At 46.9% G+C, this 14,099-nt stretch overlaps 1 protein-coding gene across 1 annotated transcript in view; it reads right to left on the bottom strand.

Moving 5' to 3' along the window:
• The window catches only part of SLC35F2 (solute carrier family 35 member F2), a 40,358-nt gene that overhangs the window by 19,647 nt on the left and 6,612 nt on the right, over positions 1-14,099 (bottom strand). The window contains exons 2-4 of the mRNA XM_015408763.1: positions 8,115-8,290; positions 5,642-5,769; positions 564-723 (exon numbers count right to left, since the gene is read on the bottom strand). Coding sequence (XP_015264249.1) covers positions 564-723; positions 5,642-5,769; positions 8,115-8,290 — 464 coding nt within the window. The remainder of the gene's footprint in view (positions 1-563; positions 724-5,641; positions 5,770-8,114; positions 8,291-14,099) is intronic.

The raw sequence follows: 14,099 nt of genomic DNA on the forward strand, positions 1-14,099 counted from the left end.
GTAACAGTCTGCTGCTCCCCTAATTATCTATGTGATTCAGTTTGGTCCTATTGGGTGGAGCTCTTGTTTCAGTTTCCAGTTTTGTATGTTGGCCGAAGTTGCTGGTTGTGAGAGTTGTCCTCTTGCAAATGAAGGGTTGATGTTTTGAGCCAACTTGTCTCTGCTGAATGGACCTGAGAACGGGTGCCGGAGTGAGTACTCCAAAGGGAGTGAGTACTCCCACAGCCAAAGGGAGACTTTACACTACCTAATCCTTTTAAGTAGAGATGCCGGGGATTGAATCAGGGACCTTCTGCATTGCTCTGCCACTGAGACATACCCCTCCCCAATACCATACGATTTTCTATTTTTCAGTCCGTGGCATAAATCTAGCTTCCTAATGTGTCAGTGTTCAGACCTTCTAGACTCAGCATACAGCAGTAAAGTACTTAATATGGTGCTGACATAAGAAGCTTAGCACTGAAGCACACCAAAGACTGATGCTCAGATGAAAAGGAGAGCACCAAATCAGACCCGTGTCAGAGCCACTGGAATCATTTCTGCATATTTTGCCCGGACCTTACCTTCACCTTCTTGCCTCCCAGCTAATATATCTGCCCCCACCATGGTCCCTACGCCCAGCAGGCAGACAGCAACAGCAATGAAATGGATCAGTTTGTATCTTGCGCGAAGGATGAACCACGATAAAGCCATCAGCACCGGAATCCCAAAACAGTCAAGGAGCTGGCAAAGCACAGAAAGAAAACACATCCCAGACTTACAAAGGGTCACAATCACTGATTTCTCCAACCAGGTAAACAAATAAATGTGCAAGATACGCTACAGGATCAGTGCAGATCCAGATTCAGGGCCTGCAGGTACAGTCAGCCAAAAGTTCACAAAGATTAAACAGGAGGTTAGAACTGAAGATAAACCCCACACCACTGGGTTTCCCTCCCACAGACACACCAAGGGATTTCATTGTGTCTAACTTTGGCTAGACTTCAGCATTCAATTTTAGTCACACAAAACATTCCTTCTGAGGTTTTGCTCAAATCAATAGTCCTATTAGCGTAAGTGCTGTCAACCCAACTAAAAAAAAAAAACCTGACAAAATTCACTGTGTTGCTCTAATCCCCTTTCATGTAGTTAAAATGAGTCACAGTAACCACATCGAAATATTTCCAAAATGCAATTAAAAAAACCCACAGCCACTTATTATCCTTTATAAAATCATACTCCTTAATCCCAGTTCTCCTTTGCTTTTTTCCTGTGCGTGTATTCCTGCAATCAGAGCTAGTTTTGTACAATTCAATGGCTCCCATTTGCTTACCAGCTATGATGTCATGCAAAGTCTAAGGACAGACAGGCAAGTTCCAGATTGGAGGATGGGGAGGACAGCATAGAGACTCTGAGGTAAATAAGCACTTTTGTCCAATTAAACCAAGTCATCCGTGCCTGGACACCATGGGTTTCTGAGTGATGCTTCTTGCCCCAGATCAGTTGAGTGGTTCAGCGTGTTTTAAGGAAAAGGAAAAGAGGGAGGGAGGGAAGCTGGATGTAGATAACTAATATGTCCTGCTGTACTTTCCCCATGGGTTTGGAAATATGTACACTCCCTCCAGATCGCCAGCCATCTAGTATTAACTGTTCACACTCTTCAAGTTGACACAACAGTAGGATCTGAAACTCTTGCTGCTTTTAGCTTCAGAAATAATGAGCCTGCCTTAAAACAGTCTATTGACATTAGTTGGTTGCATCTGCTTCTAAACAGTTCTTAATGGTGCAGAGAAGTCACAGGCCAAACAGCATGCTCTCTTCACAGACTCCACGGCAGGTCAGTAGTTCAAAACGGCCCCACCAAATGGGAGACGGATACAACAGTGGGAATGCGGCACAGCCACCTAACTTAAGTTCCTTGTGGTTTCTTCCCACTTCTACAGTTACCATATGGGAGGGGCCAGTGACGTAGTTCCTGTGTGCAAGGGTTAGTGGAGTGGAAGGGGAACAAGCCAGGGCAAAGGAGGTCATACAGCACTGGAACAGCATACAAATCAGCATTCCGTTGTCTGCACAAAGATATACAAGACTGTCTTGTAACATGTCAACTCCTGGGTTCAGCGAGTTCTGCCCAGGCTATTCAGATTGGCGGCAACACTCCAAGGTCCTTCTCAGCCCTGTTAGTGAGACCTGTTTTAGAACAGTGGTAAGGTAAAGGTTTCCCTTGCTCAAAAGCTAGTCGAATCTGATTCTAGGGGGCGGTCCTCACCTCTGTTTCCAAGCCGAAGAGCCAGCACTGTCTGAAGACGTTTCCATGGTCATATGGTCGGCATGACTAAATGCCGACGCACACAGAACACTGTTACCTTCCCACCGAAGCAGTACCTATTTATCTACTTGCAATTTTTTGCTTTTGAACTGCTAGGCTGGCAGGAGCTGGGGCCAGAGACAGGAGCTCACTCTGTCATGTGGTACTACGGTCTCGAACTGCCAAACTTCTGGTCTGCAGCTCAGCATCTTAACCTCGAAGCCACCGCAGCCCCAAGAACAGTGGTACCAGACATCAAAGCTGGGGTCTCTCCTCACACAAAGCATGAACCTCTCTGTAGAATTATATTTTGGGGCAGAACAGCTCCCAAACTTCCCATCCAAAACTGATACATTGGAGATGGGGGAAGGCCACAAGCAGACACACCTTGACAGTTACAGTTCTGCCGCATAAAAGGTCACGTTCCTGTATATTATATATTCTATTAAGATAGTTCTCTTCAGTTAAAGAGTTCCCTTCTAGCTAATTTCAAATCTTACTCCTTCAACCAAAGCCCTTCCTAGAAGGCGCAGTTGCCGAAAGGGCATGGTTATCTGGAATACTCCTCCTTAAACATTCCTACAAAAGGGACACCTATTCCTGACTGAACATTTGTTCCTACATAAAAAAGACTGGGTTCAAAAAAGACATCCTTTTTTAAAGGTTTATTTAGGAGAATGTGAGTACCTGTGTATACAAATCTCTGCAGCAAAAACGTTCTCTCTTCTCCTGCCCCTTTCTTACTCTCCAATAGTTCATGTTTCCTTTCTAATAAACCCTGCTTCTCTCTCTCTCTCTCTCTCTCTGCTTAAGAAGCTTATCTAATGTTTTTCAGTGGCATCCCATAACTCTCAGACTCTTCTAGCCTTGGCTCTCAGCAGTGAATTCCTAGTCAAAACTAAAAGGTTTCTTGGTTTCATCCAGGAATGGGGGGGGGGGGTTTGTCTCAAAAGTTACTGTGTTCTCCACAAGGCAATAATTATCAGAGCCAAAAGTCACAATTAAAACGGTTGCCGGCAAAACAACCCCTGTTCTCTATGTTAATGACTTCTTGGAAAAACGGAGAACCCTTATGGTTGTAACACTGACTTGTTTGCATGATCTTATACAAGAAAAGCAAATATTATTTATTGACTTAAAACATGTATAAGCCCACCTTTCTCCTGAGCATCTCAGGACCAGTGGTCCCTCTAAGCTGATTTAGTGTGAGCTAGCTCACAGTTTTTAAGCCTCCGGCTCACACATTTTTGTCTTTGCTCAGGAAGGATGGGGCTCCAGAGCAAACTAATTGATGCAGTAGCCAGATCCCTCACTCACAACTTTCATGCCAGTTGCTCACAAAGGAGAATTTTTGCTCACAAGACTCCAGAGCTTAGAGGGAACATTGCTCAGGACCCAAGGGAGGTAACAACAGCAGAAGAACCAGGTTATAAAACAAACATTTAAAACAACAGACATTAAAACCAGTCTAAAAGTACCTTTCCCCCCCCCCACACACACACACACTTGCAGGTGTTCCCCCTCTGCTCAGGCTGTACCAACAGCAGCATACTAAAATGGACTGGAGTTTATTGTAATTAAACATGGGCTGCTTTCCACACAGATGATTTGCTCCACCCCAGCTCTCAAAAAGCCATGTGTGGGGGGAGGGAGGGGGAGGACCATTTATACAATGCCATCCTCCCCTCCTCCCTTCTGTATTGGTGCAAAAATGCATTTGCCCACAGTGTAGGCAGGAAGGTGTGGGCTGAAAGACACGGAGGAATAGGGGAGGACAGTTTCTCCCAGAGGCACTGACAAAGGGATGGTGGGTCTTCTGCTGTTGCTCAGGTAGGCACAGGAAGAGGTCAGTGCCACAGAGGTTTCCTTTGAGCACACAAAGGGGCCTGTCATGATCTGTGTGGGAGTAAAGGCCTCTAGAGACCTGTGTGGGAGTAGAAAGCAGACAGCCTACAAGCCCCATAATACATAGCGAGAGTTGTAGCCAATCAGTTTCCAGACATTGTGTGAGGAGATTCTGACTTAAGCTGTTTGAACTGAAAAACTGGGTTCTTTTGCTCTTCTGTGGTCTTCCCTCTCACAGCGTTAAACTGAGGGGAATAGTCTGGTCTGAGGAGAAAGATCCCTCACTTGGCTCAGAGTAAGTGCAGGCAGGATGCCTGGTATAAGAGGGCTGTTGGCCTTGAAGTAGTAACCAGTTAAGTGAACTAGGTAGTCGTGTTAGATTCGTTTATTTTGCCGATAAACACTGTTACATATTTTTAAGCACCTTGTCTTGTTTCCCTTGCCCCAGTACTGTGTTAATAAACCATTTGTTTAATTGTTCTCTGCCTGGTCATCACGCCTATGTTCTCGGCTTAAAAAGGGGCATTTTGGATGAGCTTGGGAGGGTACTCTGGGCCCTCTCAAGGGACCCGAAGTCCAGAGTGGTGGCGGCAGAAAGTGGCGACCCCCAGAGGTCATGACAGGGCCTTTTAATGCAGTGGTTTTCACTTATGGGAACCTCCCAATCCTTTTTCTACTTCTGGGATGGCACTTGTTCAGTGTTTGCCTGAGATTTTTGGAGTGGTTGTAGGGATCCCAGTTCTCTTCTGCAAGGTGACAAATGTCCAGTGTGGACTCTTCACTGCCACTGCATTTGCCCTGGCAACAAGTCTGTAACAAGGGCCTCACCTACCCAGGCACCCCTTGGTGGAAGCAGCCCCATTGCTGCATTTTCAGTAACATTTTCAAAGCGTCAGCAGCACTCAAAAAGAGAAGCATCCAGTCTACCTTCTGACCCAAGTACAAAAAGCTCTATTTCTTCCCTGCCATATTGGCAAATGTAATTGACTGCGGCGTACCGAATACACTCAGCTTCCATTACAGCTCTGTTGCTGTCAATATGGGAAGGCCCTACACAAGGGATATTGTTTGTTTCTTGGCAATGTCAAAAAATCATGACTAAAATAAAAACATCTTTTAAAAAAAATCTCCCCTCCCCAGTCCATAAATAGACATTCACGCACCATCTGTACTGCCCACATCACCTTATTGCCTTGCCTGCAAAACATTCATGGAAGAGAAGCCTATCTGTGGCTGGCTACTAGCCACGCTGCCACGGTGACTAAAGGGAACCTCCACGTTCAGAGGAACTAAACCTCTGAATCCCAGAGCCAAGAGGCAACATCTGGGAAGGCCTTGGCCACTATACCTTGTTGTTGGCCCTCCAGAGGAACTGGTTGGCCACTCTGAGAGCCAGGATGCCGGACTGGATGAACTACGGCTCTGATCCAACAGGGCCCTTCTTATGTTCATGCGACAATAAACGTGTGAAGTCTTTAATGTTCCACAAGTTCCTTCGGCTGTTCTTACCTGAACGCTTGTCAGGGTGGTGTACTGGTAGGCTTTGACGATGGTGTAGTTTGCTTCGACATCGACCAGCCCCAGCAGAATGTACTTCCACCATTTCCCCTTCAGAACCTTCAGGAGACTGTCGCCATCTGGAGGGGGAGGAAAACACAAGACACCTTCTGTGGATATTGCGCACGCATAATATTGCACACGCATGCACCCACAGTGGACCTAAGTAGATGATCTGTTTTTCCCAGCTCAGTGCCCAGGTCCCGTCAACTAGACATGCACTAGGAGTTCCCAGTTGAAACTTCAATTCATAGAATCATGGAGTTGGAAGGGACCTCCAGGGTCATCTAGTCCAACCCCCTGCACAATGCAGGAAATTCATGACTACCTCCCCCTCCACACACGCAGTGACCGCTGTTCCATCCCCAGAAGATGACAAAAAATCTCCAGGGTCTCCAGCCAAACCAGCCTGGAGGAAAATTGCTTCCTGACCCCAAAGTGGCAATCAGCATTTCCCTGGGCATGTAAGAAAGGGCCACAAGTACTAAGCACTGAGGCAACCCTTCCTGCCCTCCTTCCCATGATCTGCCTAAGTTCAAAGAATCAGCAGTGCTGTCAGATGGCCATCCATCTTCTGCTTAAAAGCCTCCAAAGAAGGAGAGCCCACCACCTCCCAAGGAAGCCTGTTCCTCTGAGGAATCGCTCTAACTGTCAGGTAGTTCTTTCTAATGTTTAGCCAAAAACTTTTTTGATTTAAATTCAGCCCATTGGTTCTGGTCTGATCTTCTGGAGCAACAGAAAACAACTCTGCATCATCCTCTATATGACAGCCCTTCAAATACCTGAAGATGCTTATCATATCACCTCTCCGTCATTTCCTCTCCAGGCTAAACATACCCAGCTCCTTCAGCCTTTCCTCATAGGACTTGGTCTCCAGACCCCCTCACCATCTACGTTGCCCTTCTCTGGACATGTTCCAGCTTGTCTATATCCTTCTTAAATTGTGATGCCCAAAACTGAACACAATCATAGAATCATAAGAGTTGGAAGGGGCCATACAAACCATCTAGTCCAACCCCCTGCCCAGTGCAGGACCAGCCTAAAATGATAAGTGAGGTCTAACCAGAGCAGAGTAAAGAGATACCATCACTTTGTGTGATCTGGACACTAGACTTCTGTTGGTACATCCCAAAATTCTCAGGCACATGGGGGCTGATTTGGATTGGGACTGAGAAACAAGTTGGGGGGGCCTCCTAAAACCCACTGCTCATCTCATTTTCCCAACCTGAATCAGCCCCAGGGAATTGCTGTTTGCCCTGCTGGGGAGACTTATGTGTACTGATAAGTTATCAGGCTACCCGTCTCTCCAGCAGGGCAGACAGCAATTCCCTGGGGCTGATTCAGGTTGGGAAAGTGGCACAGAGGGAAAGTTGAAGCCCCTGCCCCTATAGTTCCAGAGTCCGAATCAGGGCTGCCACAGCTCTCCCGATATAGCAGGAGACACCCCACTGGCTGCCCCCAACCCTCCCACTGCTCGGCAAAGTGGTAGAAGAGAAATCCCTGGGAAATCGCCATCGCTCCGACAGTGTGACCTCCTTTCCAGTGCAATCCTGGCACTGTTGATTCCCCTGAAACATTACGGTTTTATCCTAGAATATCAGTGGAGTTCTAGGGCATCATCCCAATGCAATTGACATTGCGCCAGAAGTGACATCACACTTTTGGGGCAACAGCAATTTGACTTTCAGCACCCCACCAGTTGCCAGCACTCGGCTAGCAACCCCAGTCCTCGTCCAAATCAGCCCCCATCATGCCTGACAATTCAAGTTGCAATCAGCAAGAGTCTACTTGAAAGGACTTGTGGCACTGGCAGACCTTGGGAGAGTGTTACCACATAGCTGAGCTCACAGTTTGCGCAGGGATTTGTAAGGCCCACTGAGCCTCTCTGATTCTCTACGTGAAGTAGGAACGAGCCCAAGAAAATGCCCATTTCCCTGGGAGAGAATGCTGCAGGAGAAAATCAAAGGAGGAGGAGGAGGAGGAGAAGAAAGTGGATTTACACTCCGCCCTTCACTAACTGAATGAGTCTCACAGTGGGTTCCTTTCCCTTCCCCTCCCCACAACAGACACCCTGTGAGGTAGGTGGAGCTGAGAGAGCTCTCTCAAGAACTGCCCTTGAGAGAACAGCTCTGAAAGAACTTATGACTGACCCAAGGTCACACCAGCAGCTGCATGTGGAAGAGTGGGGAATCAAACCCAGTTCTACCAGATTAGAGTCTGTACTCTTAACCAGTACACCAAACTGGCTCCTTGGGTGCATTGATCACTACTGATCTTTCTACCCAAGAACTCCAATTCCCTCCCAAGGCCCCCCATAGCATATTCCTAAATACAGTTTGGAAATTATTGCATTCGCCTGAAAATGTTCAAGGAAAACAATGATATCAGTTTCATAATACTGGGTTACATTCCACAATTTTCATACCTTTCCTACAGGCCAGAGTTGTCGTATACACTAGAAGCAACAAGCAATAGTTGATGAAACTCTGCAACATTGGAGTGTTCACCTGAAAGCGTTCGGCTAAGTACTGGCTTGTGACTGCCGTCCCGCATATGAACAAGGAGAGCATCTGGCCCAGGGCAAGTGTTTTCACAATGTGCCTATAAATGCAAAAAAGGAAAGAGCTTAGATCATCTTTATATATTACTCTGGGGAAATGTGTCTCTTCCCACCCAAGGCTATTAGAGATTCACTCAGTGCATCTGCACACTGCTATCATGCTGAAGTCACAGACTCTTTGCCTCTTTAGCTGCCTCCTGGTACTGCATTCCCCTCCTCTATTCAGCAGTGTTCACCGGCAGAAGCTTGTAGCCCACCAGCAAACTGCATCACAAGCCTCTGGCAGTCACAGAAATTCAGAACAGGTGCCCACAACGACTGGCTTTTGGACGTCTGCAGGAAGTTCTTCTTTACACAGAGCGCAGTCAAACTTTGGAACTTGCTGCCACAGGATGTGGTGTGGGCTGCCAACTTGGAAGGCTTTAAAAAGGGAGTGGACAAATTCATGGGAGGATGGAGCTATCAATGGCTACAAGTCAAAATGGATCTCTCTTCCGGCTGTACACCTCTTTACATAAGCTGGGGGGGGGCACGCGCAATTGGGAGGATACGGTTGCAGTCATCCTGCTTGTGGGCTTTCTAGAGGCAGCTGGTCAGCCACTGTCTGAGACAGGATGCTGGACATAAGAACATAAGAGACGCCAGTGTTAGATCAGGCCAAAGGCCCATCTAGTCCAACACTCTGTCACACAGTGGCCAAAAATACCAGGTGCCATCAGGAGGTCCACCAGTGGGGCCAGGACACCAGAAGCCCTCCCACCGTTGCTCCCCCCAAGCACCAAGAAGACAGAGCATCACTTGCCCCAGAGCCCCTATCTATACCTTGTGGCTAATAGCCACTGATAGACCTCTGCTCCATATGCCTATCTAATTCCCTTTTGAAGCCGTCCATGCTTGTAGCCGCCACCACTTCCTGTGACCTGATGGGTCTTTGGTCTGATCCAGCAGGGCTCTTTTTATGTTCTTAGAACCACTGTGTGTTTTTTCCTCCCTCAGGACAGAAAATGTGCAAGTGCCACAAGGCAGCAAAGGAGCTTTCAGTCTGTTTTGCCACACTGGAAATGTTCTCTGTATGGCTGCAGGCTCCAACATTCACACACTGCAGGGATAACACCATGGGTGCAGTTATGCAAAAGCAGCAATGGAGGCTGACTGAGCGCCTTCCTGTGCTAAACCTAATGAAAGCTTCTTATCTTCACTTTATGGTTATCAAAACGTCCTTCCATCTCTGGGACTCTACAGCAATATAACCGGAAAAGGATAAATGGGTGTCATGTGAAACAGAGAACACTTCCCCGAGAACAGTACTTTTATCAAGAAAAATCACATGTTTAAGAAGCCAGTTTCAAGGTTCTGTCTCTTTGTCATGCTCTAGAGCGACCAGAAAAAGACCCAAGGGGAGAGCTGGGCCAATGGAAGAACAGGACTGTGCAGACAGGGGCTGCCTCCCATGAAGGTCTGTGAGACAACTGGTAGGGTTGCCCTGGGCAAAGAGGAACCAAGGTGTTATTGTACATGAAGATGCACTGTGCCCGTTTACAATCTATTTGCAGATCCTCTTTGCGGACAGGGGCTGTAGCTCACTGGTGGAATGTCTTCTTTGCTTGCAGAATATCGCAGGTTCAATCTCATGGCAAAATCTCCAGTTCCAGGTGGCAAGTGCTTGGGGAAAACCTCTTCTCATCTGAGACTCTGGAGAGTTGCTGCCAGCCAGAATAGACAGTACTCAGCTAAAAGGGACCAATGATCTGATTCAATAGAAGGCAGCTTCACACATAAACGCATTCATTCACATGTATATGGTGGCCGTGAGTGTCTTTTACCAGCTTTAACAGTTTAGCCAGTTGTGGCCTTTCCCGGGCCGAAAAGATCTGGCCACCATGGTGCATGCTCCGTTACATCTAGATTAGATTACTGTAATGCACTTTATGTGGGGCGGCTGCTCCTTCAAAAGTGTTCAGAAACTTCAACTGATGCAGAGTGCTGGAGCCAGGATGTTGACTGGAGTGGTCATAGGGACCCTATCCCTCCAGCCGTGGCCCACCTACAGTGGATCCCAATTTTTTTCCAGGCACAGCTCAGGGCGCTGGCGTTGACCTTTAAAGCCCTGTATGGCTTCGAACCAACATATCTGATTCTGAAGGATTGCTTACTCCCTTACAAACCTACTCCAGGCTTCTCCCGAGGCCCTGCTTCAAGTGCCCCCAACCTTCTGAGACTGGGTGTGTGTGCGTGTGGAAATCTAGAAGAGGGCCTTTTCTGTTGTGGCACCCAAACTGTGGAATTTTCTCCCTAGAGACTGACTTGTCTTCCCAATACTTCTGCGTTTCCTCTGGTGTTCTCAGCAATCCCTCCTTCCCACCCCATGTTTTAATTATGCATTTTTGCTTGCTTTATTTAGGGTTGCCAGGTCCCCACTTGATGGGGCCCCTTACCTGCCGGCCCGGATCGGGCCACCGGAGGGAACCCTACCCCCAAAGTGCCAGGATCGCGGCAACGTGTCCTGCAAGGTGATGTCATCCCGGAGGTGACGTCATTGCGCCAGGCACAGTGCAGGGGGAACCGCTATCATTCGAGGGGAACCGCTATCATTCGAGGGAAAACTCTATGGCTTCCCCTCAAATGATAGTGGTCCCACCCGCAACGTGCCCAATGCGATGATGTCACTTCCGGGTGATGTCATCGCAGCATGCGCGCAAAGCGTGCATGCCAAAGAAGTCCCAGAGAGAGCCAGGACTCTCCCACCATAGCTACAGGTAGAACCTGGCAACCCTACTTTTAATGGTTTTTAAGATGTGTTTTTATGATGTAGGTTTTTAATTTGTTAGCTGTTTTGATGGCTCTGATGAGGACAGAAAGGTGGGGTATAAATTTTGTAAATAAATAAAAAAAATATTCTTTCACCGACAAATGTTTTCTTACATTACCATCCTAAGCAGAGTTAACAGACTTAGAAGGGCACAACTCTGCTTAGGATAGCTCCATCTCTGTGTACTCACAGCTCTTTTCCAGTTTCTCTCACAATCACACATGTCAGGTACTAACTTGACCGTGAAGTCGGAGAAATATTTTTCCTAATGTGTCATAATGAATATTTCTCACTTGGGGGGGGAAAAAGATCAATATCAAGATGAAACACTTTGCATAATAGATGCACTGGCAAAATTATCAATAATAACATGACTGCCTGTGGTGAAAAATGAAAATATTCTATTCTATAGGGTGGTGCTAAAAGATCATAGGGGGGAAAACACCACCTGACCTAAAAGTTTATAGGAAAAAAACCCTTTATAGGATTCAAGAATTGTATTACAGAACCCTTCTTATATCGACAGAGAGAAGTTGTTTTCCATAAGGAGCAGCAACCATAGTTGCATAACAAGCATCTCCCTCATCACTAATTTCTAAAATTGTGCCATTGGGACAGCTATTGATTACCCCTGTTCTTATCTATTATTTATTAGCCCGTAAATAGAAGAACAATTACCCGTCCCTTCCAAGCACTTGACCGCATCTCCCCGGCTATGCCATGGCAGCAGAGATTAATTGCATCTGCTTCTCAGATGAGGTAATCTACTTGACCTCAGACAGACTTTTAGTTATACCAGGCACAATTTGATTTATTTTTCACAGACCTCAAAACTGTCAGATCTCAGGCCCTGGTTCGAGGAGGTGGTGGTAATGCGGTGGCAGTGCCCCAAGGTCACAGACATGAACTGCGCCACTTCAGACTGGTGTGTTCCAACTTTACATGCTCCTTTTCGTAAACAAACAACTCCACACATATAGCAAATGAGAACAGGTAGGAGAAAGGTTCAAAACCCCGATCCCTTTGACTTGCTGTGCTGGTTTCTATTTACAGGGAGCTTTTGTTTTGTTTTTAAACACAAGGGACATTCCAAAATGGGACCCTCATCCTGTAGGTTGCAGTGGGGCAGTCCAACCTATCAGCCTCAGGTATTTGCCACCTTATTCTCTTCCCTGTGTGACTCAGGCCTCAATATCTAACCTAAGAACTTGTTGATAGATTCAGGTGGGTAGCCATGTTGGTCTGAAGCAGCAGAACAATGTTTAAGTCCAGTGACACCTTTATAAGCTTATACCAGTGACACCTTTATAAGGGGAGCGGTGGCACAGTGGGTATATCCCACTGTGTTAACATCTGAACATCGAGCCCCGCGCTGGTGTGAGCAGCCAGCCTGTTGTCCCCAGCTCATCGTCCACCCAGCGATTCGAAAGCTTCGGCGAGTAGATAAAATGGGAACCACTCCTTAGAGAGGGTGGGCACGCCAATCTCCCTTGTGGGAGGGTGTTAGCTGACGGTCGGACGTCCTGGTCGAGGTTCGGAAAGGTGAAATAACTTCTCGGCTACAAAAGAATCCCTGCAGTGGATGTTCCGGCCAGGCGGTGGCAGTGTAGTGATTGACATACAGGTCCTGAAGCCTGGTCAACAAGCAGCCGTGCAGAAAAACGACGGAGCCAAGCCAGAAGACGTCTGCACCGGGCAGTTATGGCGTGTGCAATTAAATTAATATATGTTGTCTTCCCTTTCCCCTACAAACATTGTTAGTCCCGGAAAGCGATTAATAAATGGAAAGTATTATTATTATTAATTATTATTATTATTATTATTATTATACCTTGAATAAAACTTTGTTGGTCTTAAAGGTGCCACCGGACTCAAACATTGTTCTAAGGCCTTGTTGTTCTCCACAAATTGGTTCAATCTGGCTTACACACACACACACACACACACACACAGGAATTTAGGGTAGTATACATCATCTCCCCTCCATTTTGTCCTCACAACAACCACCCTGTGAGGTAGGCAGGGCCGACTTATCCATTAGGCACAGTAGGCACAGTGCCTAGGGCCCACAACACTTTTAGGGGCCCACGAAAATGTTTTCATTTGTAGAGTGGGGGTTTGAACCTCCAGGTCTTAGACCAACCCCCTCACCATTATACCATGCTGGTTTAGGGCACATTCTTGACTTTCGCTATCACAGTAAGATATTTGCCTTTGAAGAGATGAGAGATTTGAAAGAGACACCCTGAGGCTGTAAGCCAAATGCACAGTCCCTGGGCAGGGGAGTCCCACTGAATTCAATGAGTGTCGTTTCATAATAAAGGTGCTTAGAATCGGAATATTTCATGGCCTGCTCCTTTGCAGGCAAAAAGCAGAAAGGGCAAAGGGATTCACTGTAATAATCATCATGCAACATCACCAATTTTAGCAGTGGTGCAGCAAAATGCCCAAGATGTTTTGCTGTAGCAACAACGAATGCAAAAGGCCTTGCATAAATCAGAGAACATGTGTAGGACAGAAGCGTGGAGACACTATTTTGGACTGTTCTATTTTGTGTGAGCAAACTAATGCTCACAGTGGCATAGCTTCTGGCCTCCCATTCCTGCCACAGCCTGCTGTTGCCCCTGAAATCATACTCCAGGAGCCAATGGACCTCTGGAATTATGTTAGGGAGGTGAGAGAGGGAAAAGAGGGGGGGGGACACTCTTTGCCAATGGGAAATACAGTTAGAAATGAATCCATGCCACCATGCAGTTCCATACACGTGGTCAGGAACACACACTCAGATGCACAGTGCTGCGGTCCAATATTGCAACTGCCAGCATGTTTTTACTCAGCAGCCACTGGTTAAGGAAACTGCAGCGTACCACCATGGTGCAGGATGTCAGCTAGCTTTCACTGGTCCACAGGGTGATCTACATTTATTTTTAAAATGCATTTACTTCATTTATGCCCCATCCATCTCCCCAATGGGGGCCCCAAAGCAGCTTACAATATTCTTTCCTACTCTATTTTATCCCCACAACAATCCTGTGAGGTAG

The sequence above is a fragment of the Gekko japonicus genome, unplaced genomic scaffold, assembly GCF_001447785.1.
Source record: "Gekko japonicus isolate JY-2015 unplaced genomic scaffold, Gekko_japonicus_V1.1 scaffold2828, whole genome shotgun sequence".
Lineage (NCBI taxonomy): Eukaryota > Metazoa > Chordata > Lepidosauria > Squamata > Gekkonidae > Gekko > Gekko japonicus.